At 37.9% G+C, this 13,116-nt stretch overlaps 1 protein-coding gene across 1 annotated transcript in view; it reads left to right on the forward strand.

Annotated features, from left to right (window-relative positions):
- LOC134662650 (uncharacterized) overlaps positions 1–13,116 on the forward strand; it is a 54,367-nt gene that overhangs the window by 14,942 nt on the left and 26,309 nt on the right. Inside the window, exon 4 of the mRNA XM_063518923.1 lies at positions 8,344–8,442. Within this exon, the coding sequence (XP_063374993.1) occupies positions 8,344–8,442 (99 nt within the window). The remainder of the gene's footprint in view (positions 1–8,343; positions 8,443–13,116) is intronic.

Genomic DNA, 13,116 nt, shown 5'->3' on the forward strand with positions numbered 1-13,116 from the left:
ATGGCATTAGATTAGACAGACAGCGCCTGACTGCAACCGTCGACCCTCTGCACTGGCGACAGTGGCGACGGCGGGACGCCATTGATTGCTATATATAATAATAAATAATTATAATTAGCTATACGGCTTCCGTTATACACCCTCATTTAATTAACGGTACGCCTCTTCTAGAAACTATTGCATAGCACAGCCATTCTCAAAGTGTGTTCCGCGGAACCCTAGGGTTCCGCGACACCCCTGCAAGGGTTCCGCAAGAATTTAGAATTATGCTTATTTAATAAAAAAATACACTTCTAAAAACTATTGTTTTATTGTAGGGTTCCATCAAGTATTTCGCTTTCCAAAAGGGTTCCGTAAAAAAAAAAGATTGAGAACCGCTGGCATAGCATATTTGAGTTTTTAACCGTTCAAAGGAGGAGGTTCTTAATTATTCAGTTTTTGTGTTATATTATAAGGCAAGAGAAACATTGGAGCAAGGGAAACACTTCTAGGGAACTCTCATATACCTCTGTAGTGTCTCTTACTTATACGTTAAGCGTTTACTTGGAGACTAATAGATCGATTTTGAAAACCCCATTCCTGGGTACCATTTTTATCAAGTCAATGATGACGGGACCCTGGAGAAATCGAGGGTCTTCAAATATTATAGGCCTCGGCTAGACACTCAGCGCCAGTTTCACTCGTGCATTTGTAAAGTGGAAATACTGATGAAGACTACAAAATAAAATTACGACATTTTAAACTGTTGTGTGTAGCCGGTACTTTTTATATAATTTAAATTCGTAGCTTACGTAGATAAAACACATTTTAAAATCATACCTTCAACTAGTTGTGTTCAGGTAATTTTGGACATTCAAATAATTTAATTTCCGACCCATTTCGTCCCTTGTCACAGTGACAATCAATATGAAAGTCGCTAGAGATTTCATACTATTGCCACTGTGACAAAGTACAACTTGGGTCGGAAATTAAATTCGTGACTGTACCTACACCTGATCCGCTACGTGAATAATTTATTAGGAGAAAAAATGTAGGTATGTACATACCTATATGCATCGTATACAAAATGTTACAAAAATACTCGTCAATTTGAAGCCATTCAGCATATTTTATTTATTTTTATTTATTTAAACTTTATTACACGATAAAATTTGTACAAATGGCGGACTTAATGCCTTAAGGCATTATCTACCAGTCAACCAATGGGTCAAACAGAAAACTTATACTTAATACACATATACCTACAAACATACATAAATACATATTTTGACATTTACATATGTATTATGTATTCGCTTCCACAAATAACATATAATATGTTCTAAACTTCTAAATGTTTGTTCAGTTGTAATAATCATACTTATTTGTCTTTATTATATTGTGTTATGGTCGTTATGGATTATCGATAACTCGCTGGTGTTAGGTTTTGTTTATCTGCGCGACTGTTTCCGGACTGGATCCAAATATTTATCTAACTCATTCAATTGTTTGAAATCATTGACTTTTAATTTGTACCATTATAATTTTTTAAATGAGAAGTTCAATATTTTCAATAAGGCTTTATTTATAGTTTCTTAGTTACTTTTACAATAATCACCACGTCAATAATCATTATCATTAAATATAATACAAATAATGAAAGAACTCTGATAATATGTACGTAATGATAATAATTGACCCAAAAACAATTATTTGTACGAATCACACAATCTTCACCGGGATTTTAATATTTATAATTATAAAATTATAACAATACATGTTTTTTGTAAAGTTGATTAATGATTATCTTTGTTATGCGCAGTAAAGAGACATATTTACGTACATATGTATATGTGTGTGTCAGTACTTATAACCCAAAATTGATTGTCCGCTAAGGACGCTCTCACCAGAAGCACATAAGTAATTAACCCAAATATTCTGATTATCCTGTCGCCAAGCGTCAGCTAGTCATAGGCCTCTTTTAAATTACTTCGGAGGAGATAAGACGACGTCGATATTAGCCAAGGCATGGTCGAAACCGACCAGGACTGGTTGATAATAATATTAATAATGATAGATATATCTACCTACTTTAAGTTAAATATGAACTTTAGACAAACCAGGGATCGGAACCGGTTTTTTGCAAAAACATCGAAATAACCATATTTTTCGAATTATTTTATACTTGAAATGTAGGACTCAGTTGTGTGTTTAGGTTACGACTTCGTATAATTAGATTGCCCAATTAGAAATGAAGTAATTAGCAAAGAACGAAAAAATACCGTTTCCGTTCCCATACAAAAAATACCGGTATCCGATCCCTGAGACAAACTATTCTTACTCTAAAGATAAACTATGAACTGAATGAGTCATGGGTTCATGATTCAACTACCGCTTATATTATGAATAAACAGAATAAATATGTAAACGCAGTAGGTGTAATTTTTTGGTTGTAGTTAGTCACCTAGGTCGAATGTAGGTTTTTTGTAGGATAGGGGAAGTCCGGGTAAAGCGAACACCCCAGGCAAAGCGAATTCGGGCTCCCAATCCTAAACTATTCGACTTTGTCGCACCACGCGCCTATATGATGTTCGGAATCCTTCGCTCTATGAGCGGCAAGCGTCACAGGGAGCGGTCGCTGTGAGCGTCGTCGGTGACGAGTCAAAATGTGTTTTTAGTGCAAAACATTCGATTTTGAAAGGTAAGTACATTGTATGTTATTTTGTCACAGTAATTATCTCGAATTTTAATTCAAGATGCTTCTATTGCTTATTAAAGTATCTTCCTTTTACAACGCATTTCTTTTAAAACAATCCAACGGTTATTTTTTTTTAATTCTTAATTTCTTTAACTGACTGAATGGGCAAAGTGGATCGGGCAAAGCGGATAGCGTGTTCACTTTGAATTTATTAGGTAATTTTTTTTATGAAAATATTTTGTTACAGATGGTATATAAATATCAAAAAAAGATCGATAATAGCTCCTGGCTAACAGACGTCATAGAAATGGCTATCAGAACGTGGATTCGCTGTGTTAAAATGTCTTCAGAAATGCCGTGAAGACTTATGCTTATGAAATCAGTGAAAATATATCAAAAGTTACTTGTGACAGCTTTTTCTAATTAATATTATTGAAATGATCTTATGTTGATTAATTTTCACTTAGTTATTAAGTTCACTAAGATTTTATGAGTAATATTTGCTTTGCCCGGGGGCCAGTTTCACTTTGCCCGGCACCCTGGGCAAAGCGAATAAAATATCTTTTTTTACGTTTTGTTCAAAATTGCAGCAACTGTTAAACATTGCAGGCTAGTGTTGTTTTAAATTAAAAGATTATTAAATAAAGACTTATTATTGATACTTTTTTCATTTCTTCCTCATTAAATTTTTCTGTTATGTCAAGTCAAAGGTAAAGGTGTTCACTATGCCCGGACTTCCCCTATATAGGAACGGGGAGTAAAATTTTTATTCGCGAACATTTCGAAAATTTTAGTCATTCACAAAAAAAATCATTCTTATACGGTTTGCGACACAAATTGCCCTAGTAGGGATATCTCGTCTCATTTGGTGACGGAGTTGCGTAATGGTGGGGACCGCCGACCCTTCCGGCCTACCTGATTCACTATTCAAGTAGGTATTCATAAAGAAACGGCCAAGACCGAGTCGGGCTTACGTTCCGTAGGTTTTATGCCATCACATTTCTTTTAATCTTTTTTCGTACAACTCATGTAATTTTTGGTTATTTTGCTGTGGTGATACAGTAGGTACGTATATTTTTCTTTATTATCACACAGGTGGCGACAGCGCCACGCGCGGCTTATGGCTTTCCCCAAAATTGGGGCCGAACGGATGGACTTTTAGCTACCTGTATTAGCAAAGCGACGAAATCGCGGAGTGAGACACGCCTGGCCTTGGTAGACAATATCACTCGGGCATCAATCCAATCCACTATTTGTACATTTGTTTGTATTTAGTGCAATATTTTTTTAAATAAATAATCGCTAAGTGGCTATTTCACTGAATGTGAAACGATATAAAATCAATATGAAATTGTAGCCGTAGTAGACATAAATGGCCCATTTCGTGAATTCATATGAGTAGCTTGACGACAAATATACAATATAATATAGGTATACGTAGTTTGGCAAGAACCGCTTTGTCGGTGCAGTATAGGCAGATATACTATACAATGGCTAGCTTTTTCTGATTCTAGTACTCTATTACAATTGTTTACTTAGTAGGTAATTATAATCGTAGTCTTACGTACGTAGGTCTTATATTTACTTATAAACTTGTAGTTTTAATGATCTTAAATCCTTTGAGGTATAAGCAATAAAGATAGGTAAATGTTATTGAAATCGTTAACGCAGATTTGATTTTATAGGTCAGGCCGCGTAGCCAAGATGCCAATCGCTTACGCTCCGTAGCGATCGAAACGCAACTGTCACTGTCGCACTAATATGGAAGAGTGATAGAGAGAGATGAAGCTTTTCGTTGTCGAAGCGATAGCGATTGTAACCTTGGCTAGGCTGGCTGTTTACCGAAATTCGTATGATGACGCGAGTGTAGGACGTTATTTTGTCGGATTCAACAAGATGTGGAAAAAAATTTCACCGATGATATGTTAGTTATTTATGCTCCAAACTTTCTCAATGTACATATCTACTATAACAACCTACTTATCAGGTCGACATGCATTCGTGTTATGCTAATTTTCTGATTATAGTTTAAAAGTAATAACATTATAAGTTCTTTTCTATTTTTAGGTTCCAATTTGTCTTTCAAATAGTTAGGCAACCATCTTCATTGTTGAAACAATTTTGATACGTACAACGCAGAACTAGGTTACTAGATTGGGACCGGTTTGGTGCGATTTCAATTATCGAAGGCGAAATTATCCTTAACAAAGCGTTCCACCGTTAGCAATTACTGTATTTAACTCATTGTAGAGGTTAATAGATCAGCGGATCACCCCAACTACAAGATGTAGATAGGGCGTCCGCCAGCTGGCGCGGTTGCATGGAGCGGGGTGGAGCGGGTTAGCGAAAAATAGTATGAGCAACGCTAACTGGCGCGGATGCGTGCGACGTGCGACTGATTTTACCTAAATTCGCAAATTGCGGAGATCTTTCTCTTTTACTCTCATCAAGATGTAATTTAGAGTGACAGAGAAAATGTCCGCAATTGACGAACTTCGATTTTCGCGGTTAGAGCCCTTCAATGACACCCGCGTGCGTGCGCCCGCCCGCTCCGTGCACTTGTCTGTCCTTGCAAATATAAATATCTAGTTAGGTTTCCGTGTGAATTATTTAATTTTCATGAATGTAGCCTTCATTAAAATATATTAAAAATCAATATAAAGACTACGATTTAGCGTTCTCTTTAGAAGGCTATTTGTATTGTCCGTCAACGTCCACGCTAACCGACGGTAGGAAGTTAATAAAATATTAACTGCGTAATCGTTAGAAATATCACTGTACCGCCCACACTGTTAACCGACAATTCCTAACCTTATTGCGAAGATACTAGGTTCAAGATGGTCAAGAATTGCCTGCCGTTAGCGCATGAACAGTTAGGTCCCTAAAATGAGTGTCCACTTTTCTATACAGCTATGTCTGTACAGGTTACGCGTTGAAGACGGGTACTTAAGTTGGGACACTCGCTGCACGTAATAGGTTCGACAGGGCGAATAAAAACCCCTTCAGAAGGGGCGGAAGGGGACAAAGGGGCCCTTCTAGCTCTAATAAGCTAGACAGACCAATGGTTTGGTAAGCAATGTCTTATTTGAGAGAATCCATACATTTCAAATTAAAAGCTTCGTTAATTATATTGTAAATACATATGTGGAGATCTGGCGACAATAGAAAGTAAATTTCTATACTCCCAGATACTATAATGACATGTTAACGTCAAATTCCTCAAAGTTACAACACAGATACATATATAAATTTTCTCACATATCCTTTGACTCTTCTGACTGCTTCCGCTTTCCATCACGCGGACCGTACCCTTGTTTGCTTTCCTAGTAAATTCCTAAATTGAGTACGTATTTCTTACTCCCTATGACAGATCTCTGGTAAATAAGATAGGAATGGCTCAGCGTTTAGATAAGGGTTGATAAGAGATAATGGATAAGTCTCGGCGAAGGAAGTCCTGTGCACAATATCTTATTGTTGCATATGCCATAATGATAACAATTGATGCAAGTCATATGCTATCGGCTGAAGATAACACTTTATATGCGTTTAACATTTTGCACTGTTATATCTATAACTATCGATCGACTTAAAAAACTCAATTGTTATTTTTGTATTAATCACTTTCGTTTTTCGGTTCTCCAAGCTTTTATTTTACTTGTAGTGGTTTGTTTTTAAAGGCTTTTATTTTACATTTATGTATCTTTGTATATTCGGGTCAAATCTTGCAAGCTCAATTAGACCCACTTCCCATTATTTGATTGAAATGAAACTTCAGAAACGCCGGATGACAATGCAATGTTATGGTGACCTGAAAATAGACACAGGAGGTGGCCATAGGAAGTCTGTGATAAAACAACGCAACCTAATTGTGATTGGATTTGCTACAATTGTCTTGATTGTTATAAGTTGCCTGATGAAAGAAAAGTAGGTAGTATGTATAGTGAATATAACACGAATCCCGTGATTCCCGCGGCATATCCCGTATTAGCATAATGATTGAGGTCATTAACCCCGTGTGGCACCGACTTTGCCGATCACTGATAGTGAGCGATAAAAGTTTGTATGAAAAATGATTTTTTTGCAAAAAACGTGCCTGTCTGTTAGCGATCTTGTAGATATTCTGTCAATCTTTACGTTACGAAATGTAGGGTAGGTACCTATACGTCTGGTACGTATGCGGGTAACCATTCACTTATTTACATTTTCGTCGGATTTAACTCGGTAACACTGTTCTGACCATCGTGGACTTTATTATGTAGGTATTTGCAACAAGGTTTATCTTATCAGTTAACAGCGTGGTCTAAAGATGGGGTATGGAGTATGATAAATATGAATATTCGGCCGAATGTTAGCTCAGTCAAGGTGAAGAACGAAGAAACCATTGGAAAACACTTCAATTAAGTATATTAACTAAATATGAATCGCTTCCGAGGTAATTCCCTAGAAACAAACAGGTCAAAGGGCAAAAATGCTTGCAAGGCTTCAAAAGTACTGGAGGTGCTCATGTTTTACAGTGTTGCGACACTTGCGACAAGACAAACAATGAAAAATATTTACGAAAATTGGAAAACTTGTCCAATAAGCCGAATACCGAATAATTACGGAATATTCGGCCCATTTCTAGTGTGGACGGTGTTACAAGCCAGGACTATTTCCATCGTCCGCGAGTGAGGCGGGTTGGATGCATCGTCTGGTCTATTTCGGGCCTTATGGCGTGAATAAGACGCGCCCGCACCCGGGCCCTTTGATCGCTCGGTGACGTTATAAATGTACAGATGTAGTACAATAATTATTTTCCTTCGTATTTTTACGGAAACGTACAAACGTGTCTTGCTATTTCAGTCAGTCTCGTTACAAAAAGTACTGAGGTTGATTGAAGTAACATGACAAATATGAACGTTTCCGAGAAAATACGAGGGAAAACAATTATGCACTACATACATTAGTAGTCAGGTATGAGGCGGAGGACTGGACGCGGAAGCAAGCGGCGCCAGCAAATTGCGGGCATCTGTCTCTGTCACTCTAATTACGCTTTCATTGGAGTAAAAGAGAAAGATCCCCGCAATTTGCGAATTTCGGTTTTCCCGGTAGCCCCCCAGGCGCGGCGTACGGCAAATGAAAGCCATTAAATATGAGCTCGTGGATATGATCATTGATCGGTCTTGATTTGCCGCTCGTCGCACCACGGTTGCGTACAGTCCGCGGCCTGAGAATTGTCTAATTTCTGAGAATTCTCAACTATAAGTAGGTATAGCCGAGCCCGAGCCACCCTCTAGATTGACAAAACTCCTCAAATCAGCGTCATCACCAGGTCAAATGCGCGGCTTTTTAGCCTAAAAGTCAGCCTTTACCACGCGTGATTTTAGTCATAATTTTGTAATAAGTTTTAAGTAAAGATGCACACTAAGTACCTAATCATGAAAAATTAAAATTGGAGGTAAAGAAACTATGACCTCGATTCACATTCACACGCTGTTTTTTTAATACTTAGCCATACTAAGTAACTTTTACTATGGGAACAAATCCCATACCTAATTGCGATTAACTAATAATTGATTAAGGTTGGAACAAATAACCCGTATACCAAATTACTAATTAACAGCACTACGTATACCTATGTAATGAACAGCCTAATTTAATTGGGTAAGTGTGTCTCTTATGCGCAGGTATACGCGTCGCCCAGCCGCCGCAAAATGGACACGAAAGGCGAGGGCGAGGAGATCACCTACCCCCACATATGCTTCATGGTCGACAACTTCGATGAGGTCAGTTTCACTGTTCATTCACTAATGTACTTGTACGTACATGGAGTCCGTCTACACTAAGGACCCCGTACTGGCTGAAGTTAAAAGGATAGTGGACGACCACTTCTCCATAAAAAAGTAGACTCCATTTTCCTGTCTAGATTTTTACCACAGAACATTATTTAAAGGTTAGAATGGATATCGCGCGCAGTTAGTATCGGAACCGGTGTCGCCGCTCGTTCCTCTCCACATTTACTAACACTCGCGCCACGGTAGTAAAAACTTGTGTGCCTGGTGAATGGATACGCCTCCTTTAAACAGATTTGATGTCTGGCTTCTTAATCTGAAGGTTATTGTGGCGCAAAAAGGCATGTTTACTTCGTTTTCGGTCAGCGCGGGCGAGTAGCATCCGAGCGTTTGCTCAAAACCGGCGGCGACACGTACCCTGCTCGCATCACCATTCTAACTTGTTCTGTGATTTTTACATTGTGCTAATATTTATACACAACTTGATGTGTAAACTGGAGTTCAATAGAAATTGCGAATAATGTAAACAAACCAATTTACCAACATTACTTCGTAATTTCGCACTTTTTATGGACAACCAGGATCTTGTTGACAGTTTATACCTTATACTTAAATATTTTATTAGCTATAATTTAATTCACTTTGGCCCAAAATGCCCCATCTCCTTTACTTTCAAGAGGTCAGTCGTACTTATACAGGTTAAAACTAACTAATGTACCTACTCGTATGGCAATTGATGTCAGCGTCAAGCGTGAACGAACGCTCGGAGCGTGCGTTTCGTAGCCCTCATGTACCTAATACTACCGTCTAAATACAGAACGGAATAAATATGTACAACATGCTTGCCTACATTATCAGCCAGTTCACCTTTCCCGGTATTAAAGGGCACCAGGGTAATGGTACAGTTGATAGGCTGCCCTCAAAACGAGACACTTGTAGTAAATCAACAAACAATGTTTTAAAAACGATAAAGGACGTTTACGTCGTTTACAGCTATTCAAACCCAGTTCAAACCTTAAAAAGTCGCCTATCACGGATACAGAGTGTTATAATATTAGTATCTGCGGTTGCTGAAGATGCTTTGGCGGCTCACGGAATACAATAATAAGGTTTATTTATTTAGGTTAAATCTTTTTATTGTCTTCTGTGGCTGCGCCCTACAGCACATCAGCTGACAAATATTCAATCAGATAGAGATTCAGGTACTAAAACTATAAACTATGTATTTCGACATGTTTGGATGCCTGCCCTTCCTCAGTACATCAACGGAGTGGTAGCTGACCTTCACGAGGCTTCATTATACATATCCCTTAACCAATTTACACTTTACCTTGTCTCTATGTTTATAAATAACCACGGTTTCATTCTTTTGTTTACAGTTCATATGTTTGACTAAGTAAGTTATCAGTAATATCTGTTTTGCCGTTCAGGAGTTCGTCTTGTTACCTCAGAATGGCAATGATCTCATGAAGGTGACATTGCGATCAAAACAACGACGTTGGGATGGTAGAGATCGGTTTATTTATAACGCTTTTTTTCTATCTATGTATCGGGTTTTATGAGGCACAAGACACTAAGAAAATGTTAGAAATGCATTTTATTTATATTATTAAGTAGGTAAAACAATTGCAGTCTATGACTCAATTATTCGAATTATGTCATCCAGATTTGTTATCTAGGATATCGCTTGCTCTCTACTATCTAGTTTCTTACTCGTAGTCCACACTTATTCTCGAATTCTTGGCCCGCCCTCGAATCTTGGCCCGCCAGTCACATTTAAGCTGTCAATGTCACTTACAGTTTTGTTAGAATTTTATTATATATATTCTTGATCCGAGTAACTCATTGTTATAACAAATGGTTTATTCCAAATTTTACAATGATAGAACAGATATCAACTTAGGTAAATATGTCTCTTTACCAATGAATACTTTTCAAATGCAATTAAACACTTTTATTTCAGTTCAATAGACATTCATCTATTCTATTCGCTAAAGAAAGTGAAAATAGAATGACCCGTGTATTAGTGGCTATATATAGCGTATCTTTAACCCAGTTTATATCGATAGCAGGTCGTCGCTCCTTCTACCCTCGTAATGAAAAACTCGGTAAACGATGCCAAAGGCATGTTCTATTTATATTACCAGTTCATCTAGCTCCAATCATACATTGACGTGATTTTGGTATTGTGCTTGCAGTTAATAAAATTCGTTAACACAAACAAGAAAAAAAAATCTTATAAAAATATACAGAAGCGAGAAAGTGCCACAAAATTGCCTTTTCTCAGCATGATAATGGCGACTTCCAGCTTGCAGCGCTGATCTTTCGATGAGAAAAATGAAATGCCTAAAGTACAACTTAATTTATTAAAAGTAAAATGGATTGTTTGACATTTGACAAACAATAATTGAATGCCAGGATATATTTCCAGCATTCAATCACATAGTCGGTAAACTACAAGAGACAGAACATCAATAATACAACCACTTCGAAGCGCACTTCAGTGCCTTAGTCCCAGATGTAAGTAGGAGTAGGACTGACAGTATTGACACTAAACTCTGCGGTGAGGTGACATACTGCAACCTCAAACCACATAGCATGGTGTCATTGGTGTTGTTATCGGTATACGTGCTAGCATTACATAGGGTCCAAGCAAGCTATTGAATTAAAACACTGTTAGCTATTTATGCATATCATGCATTATTACATAGTATGTTATGCATTAAACTCACGATATTGATCTTAATTGAAACACAATTCCTCTAAATCTTTATCCTGAAACCGCAATTCAACGAGTATGACGCGACCCATTTTCATTGATCTTGACTATTTTTGACTGACAGCCACTGAAACATTATGAATGCCTCGTTTACTAAACACACTGCCACGATTGTTTACGACTTTATTATAGATCAAGACTAGTCAGCTGTTTGGTACCGTAATGTACCATCGTTAACCTTAATAACCATCAGACATCGGATTCTTGAGGACAAAATTACTTGACTTATGTTACTTTGTTTAAGTATCACACTTTTCATATTTTATATTTTTACAAGCAAAACTTGCCCTAGTAGCACGGTCGCATTTTTATCGTTTATCACCATGCCTGTCACGTTCTAACAAGTATGTAAGTGCGAAAGTGACGGGCATAGTGATAGTCGATAAAAATGGAACCGTGCTGAGCCCGTTGGAGTGATCACTAGTATGTACTTATATATCGTCACTACTTTGAAAAAATCTCATATCTCGCACTTCTACTCAAAGTTAAAACTCAGTTCCTAACTCTGTATGTATCCCATACATAAGTTACCACATTTTTCTTTTGATTGACAGAAGAAGATACAAGTTTCTTTCAAAGTACGAGGGCTGTTTGATAAGTACCCGTTTTCCAAATGTATTAATATCACGGGCCGAAAATATGTATACAATCGTTTTAAGCCATTTTTCAGAGGTGGGAAAATTTAAAAAAAAAAACAGCATTCTTTTGTTTTTTTCTCATTTGACAGCGATTCAGTGAAAGCGTGAACTTAAAATTGTGAAAATAGAGAAAGAGCAGTATCGGTCTGTAATTAGATTCTTGTTTTTGGAAGGAAAAACATGTGATGAAATAAAAGTAAGAATGCAAGCGGTTTACCATGAATGTGCTCCTTCTATGACAACCGTCAGATACTGGTTTAACGAGTTTAAGCGGGGGAGAACAACCGTCTTTGATGAGGATCGCCCAGGCCGCCCAATTGAGGTGACTACAGACGATATGGTTAAGAAAATTGAAAATATCGTTTTAGCCGACCGCCGAATTGAACTTCGAGAAATCGTTGATGCTGTAAATGTTCCAATCGAGCGGGTACAAAACATATTAGAAGAAAAATTGGGTATGAAGACAGTATCGGCGAGGTGGGTGCCGCGTTTACTCACGGAGGAGCAAAAACGGAACCGACTGACTACTTCGGAGCAGTGTTTGGCCGTGTTCAAACGTAACCCGAAGGAGTTTCTGCGTCGTTTCGTGACCGTAGACGAAACGTGGGTCACCACTACCCCCCGGAAATGAAAGGGCAGTCGAAGCAGTGGATTTTACCGGGTGAACCTGCGCGAAAGATAGCAAAAATCGTTCCATCGGCTGGAAAGGTCATGGCGACCGTTTTTTGGGATTCGCAGGGTATTATACATATTGAGTTCTTAGAAAAGGGGAAAACGATAACAGGGCAGTACTATGCCAATTTATTGGATGAATTTGACGCTGGGTTGAAGGACAAACGACCCCATTTAAAAAATAAAAAAGTACTGTCTCATCACGACAACGCACCAGCTCATTCGTCTAGAGTTGTGATGGCTAAATTAACACAATTACGCTACGCCCTATTGCCTTACCCCCCGTATTCTCCAGATTTGACCCCATGCGATTTATTTTTGTTTCCCAACCTGAAAAAATGGCTCGGTGGTAAGCGATTTGGATCAAATGACGAAGTCATTGCCGCCACAGAGGCCTATTTTAATGACTTTCCGAAATCATACTTTTTGGATGGTTTATTGAAGCTTGAATATAGGTGGAACAAGTGTATAGAGTTAAAAGGAGACTATGAAGAAAAATAAATGCATATAAACAAAAACAACTAATTATTTTTTTCATAAACGGGTACTTATCAAACAGCCCTCGTAGTCACGATATGG

The sequence above is a fragment of the Cydia amplana genome, chromosome 3 (assembly GCF_948474715.1).
Source record: "Cydia amplana chromosome 3, ilCydAmpl1.1, whole genome shotgun sequence".
Taxonomy (NCBI): Eukaryota; Metazoa; Arthropoda; class Insecta; order Lepidoptera; family Tortricidae; genus Cydia; species Cydia amplana.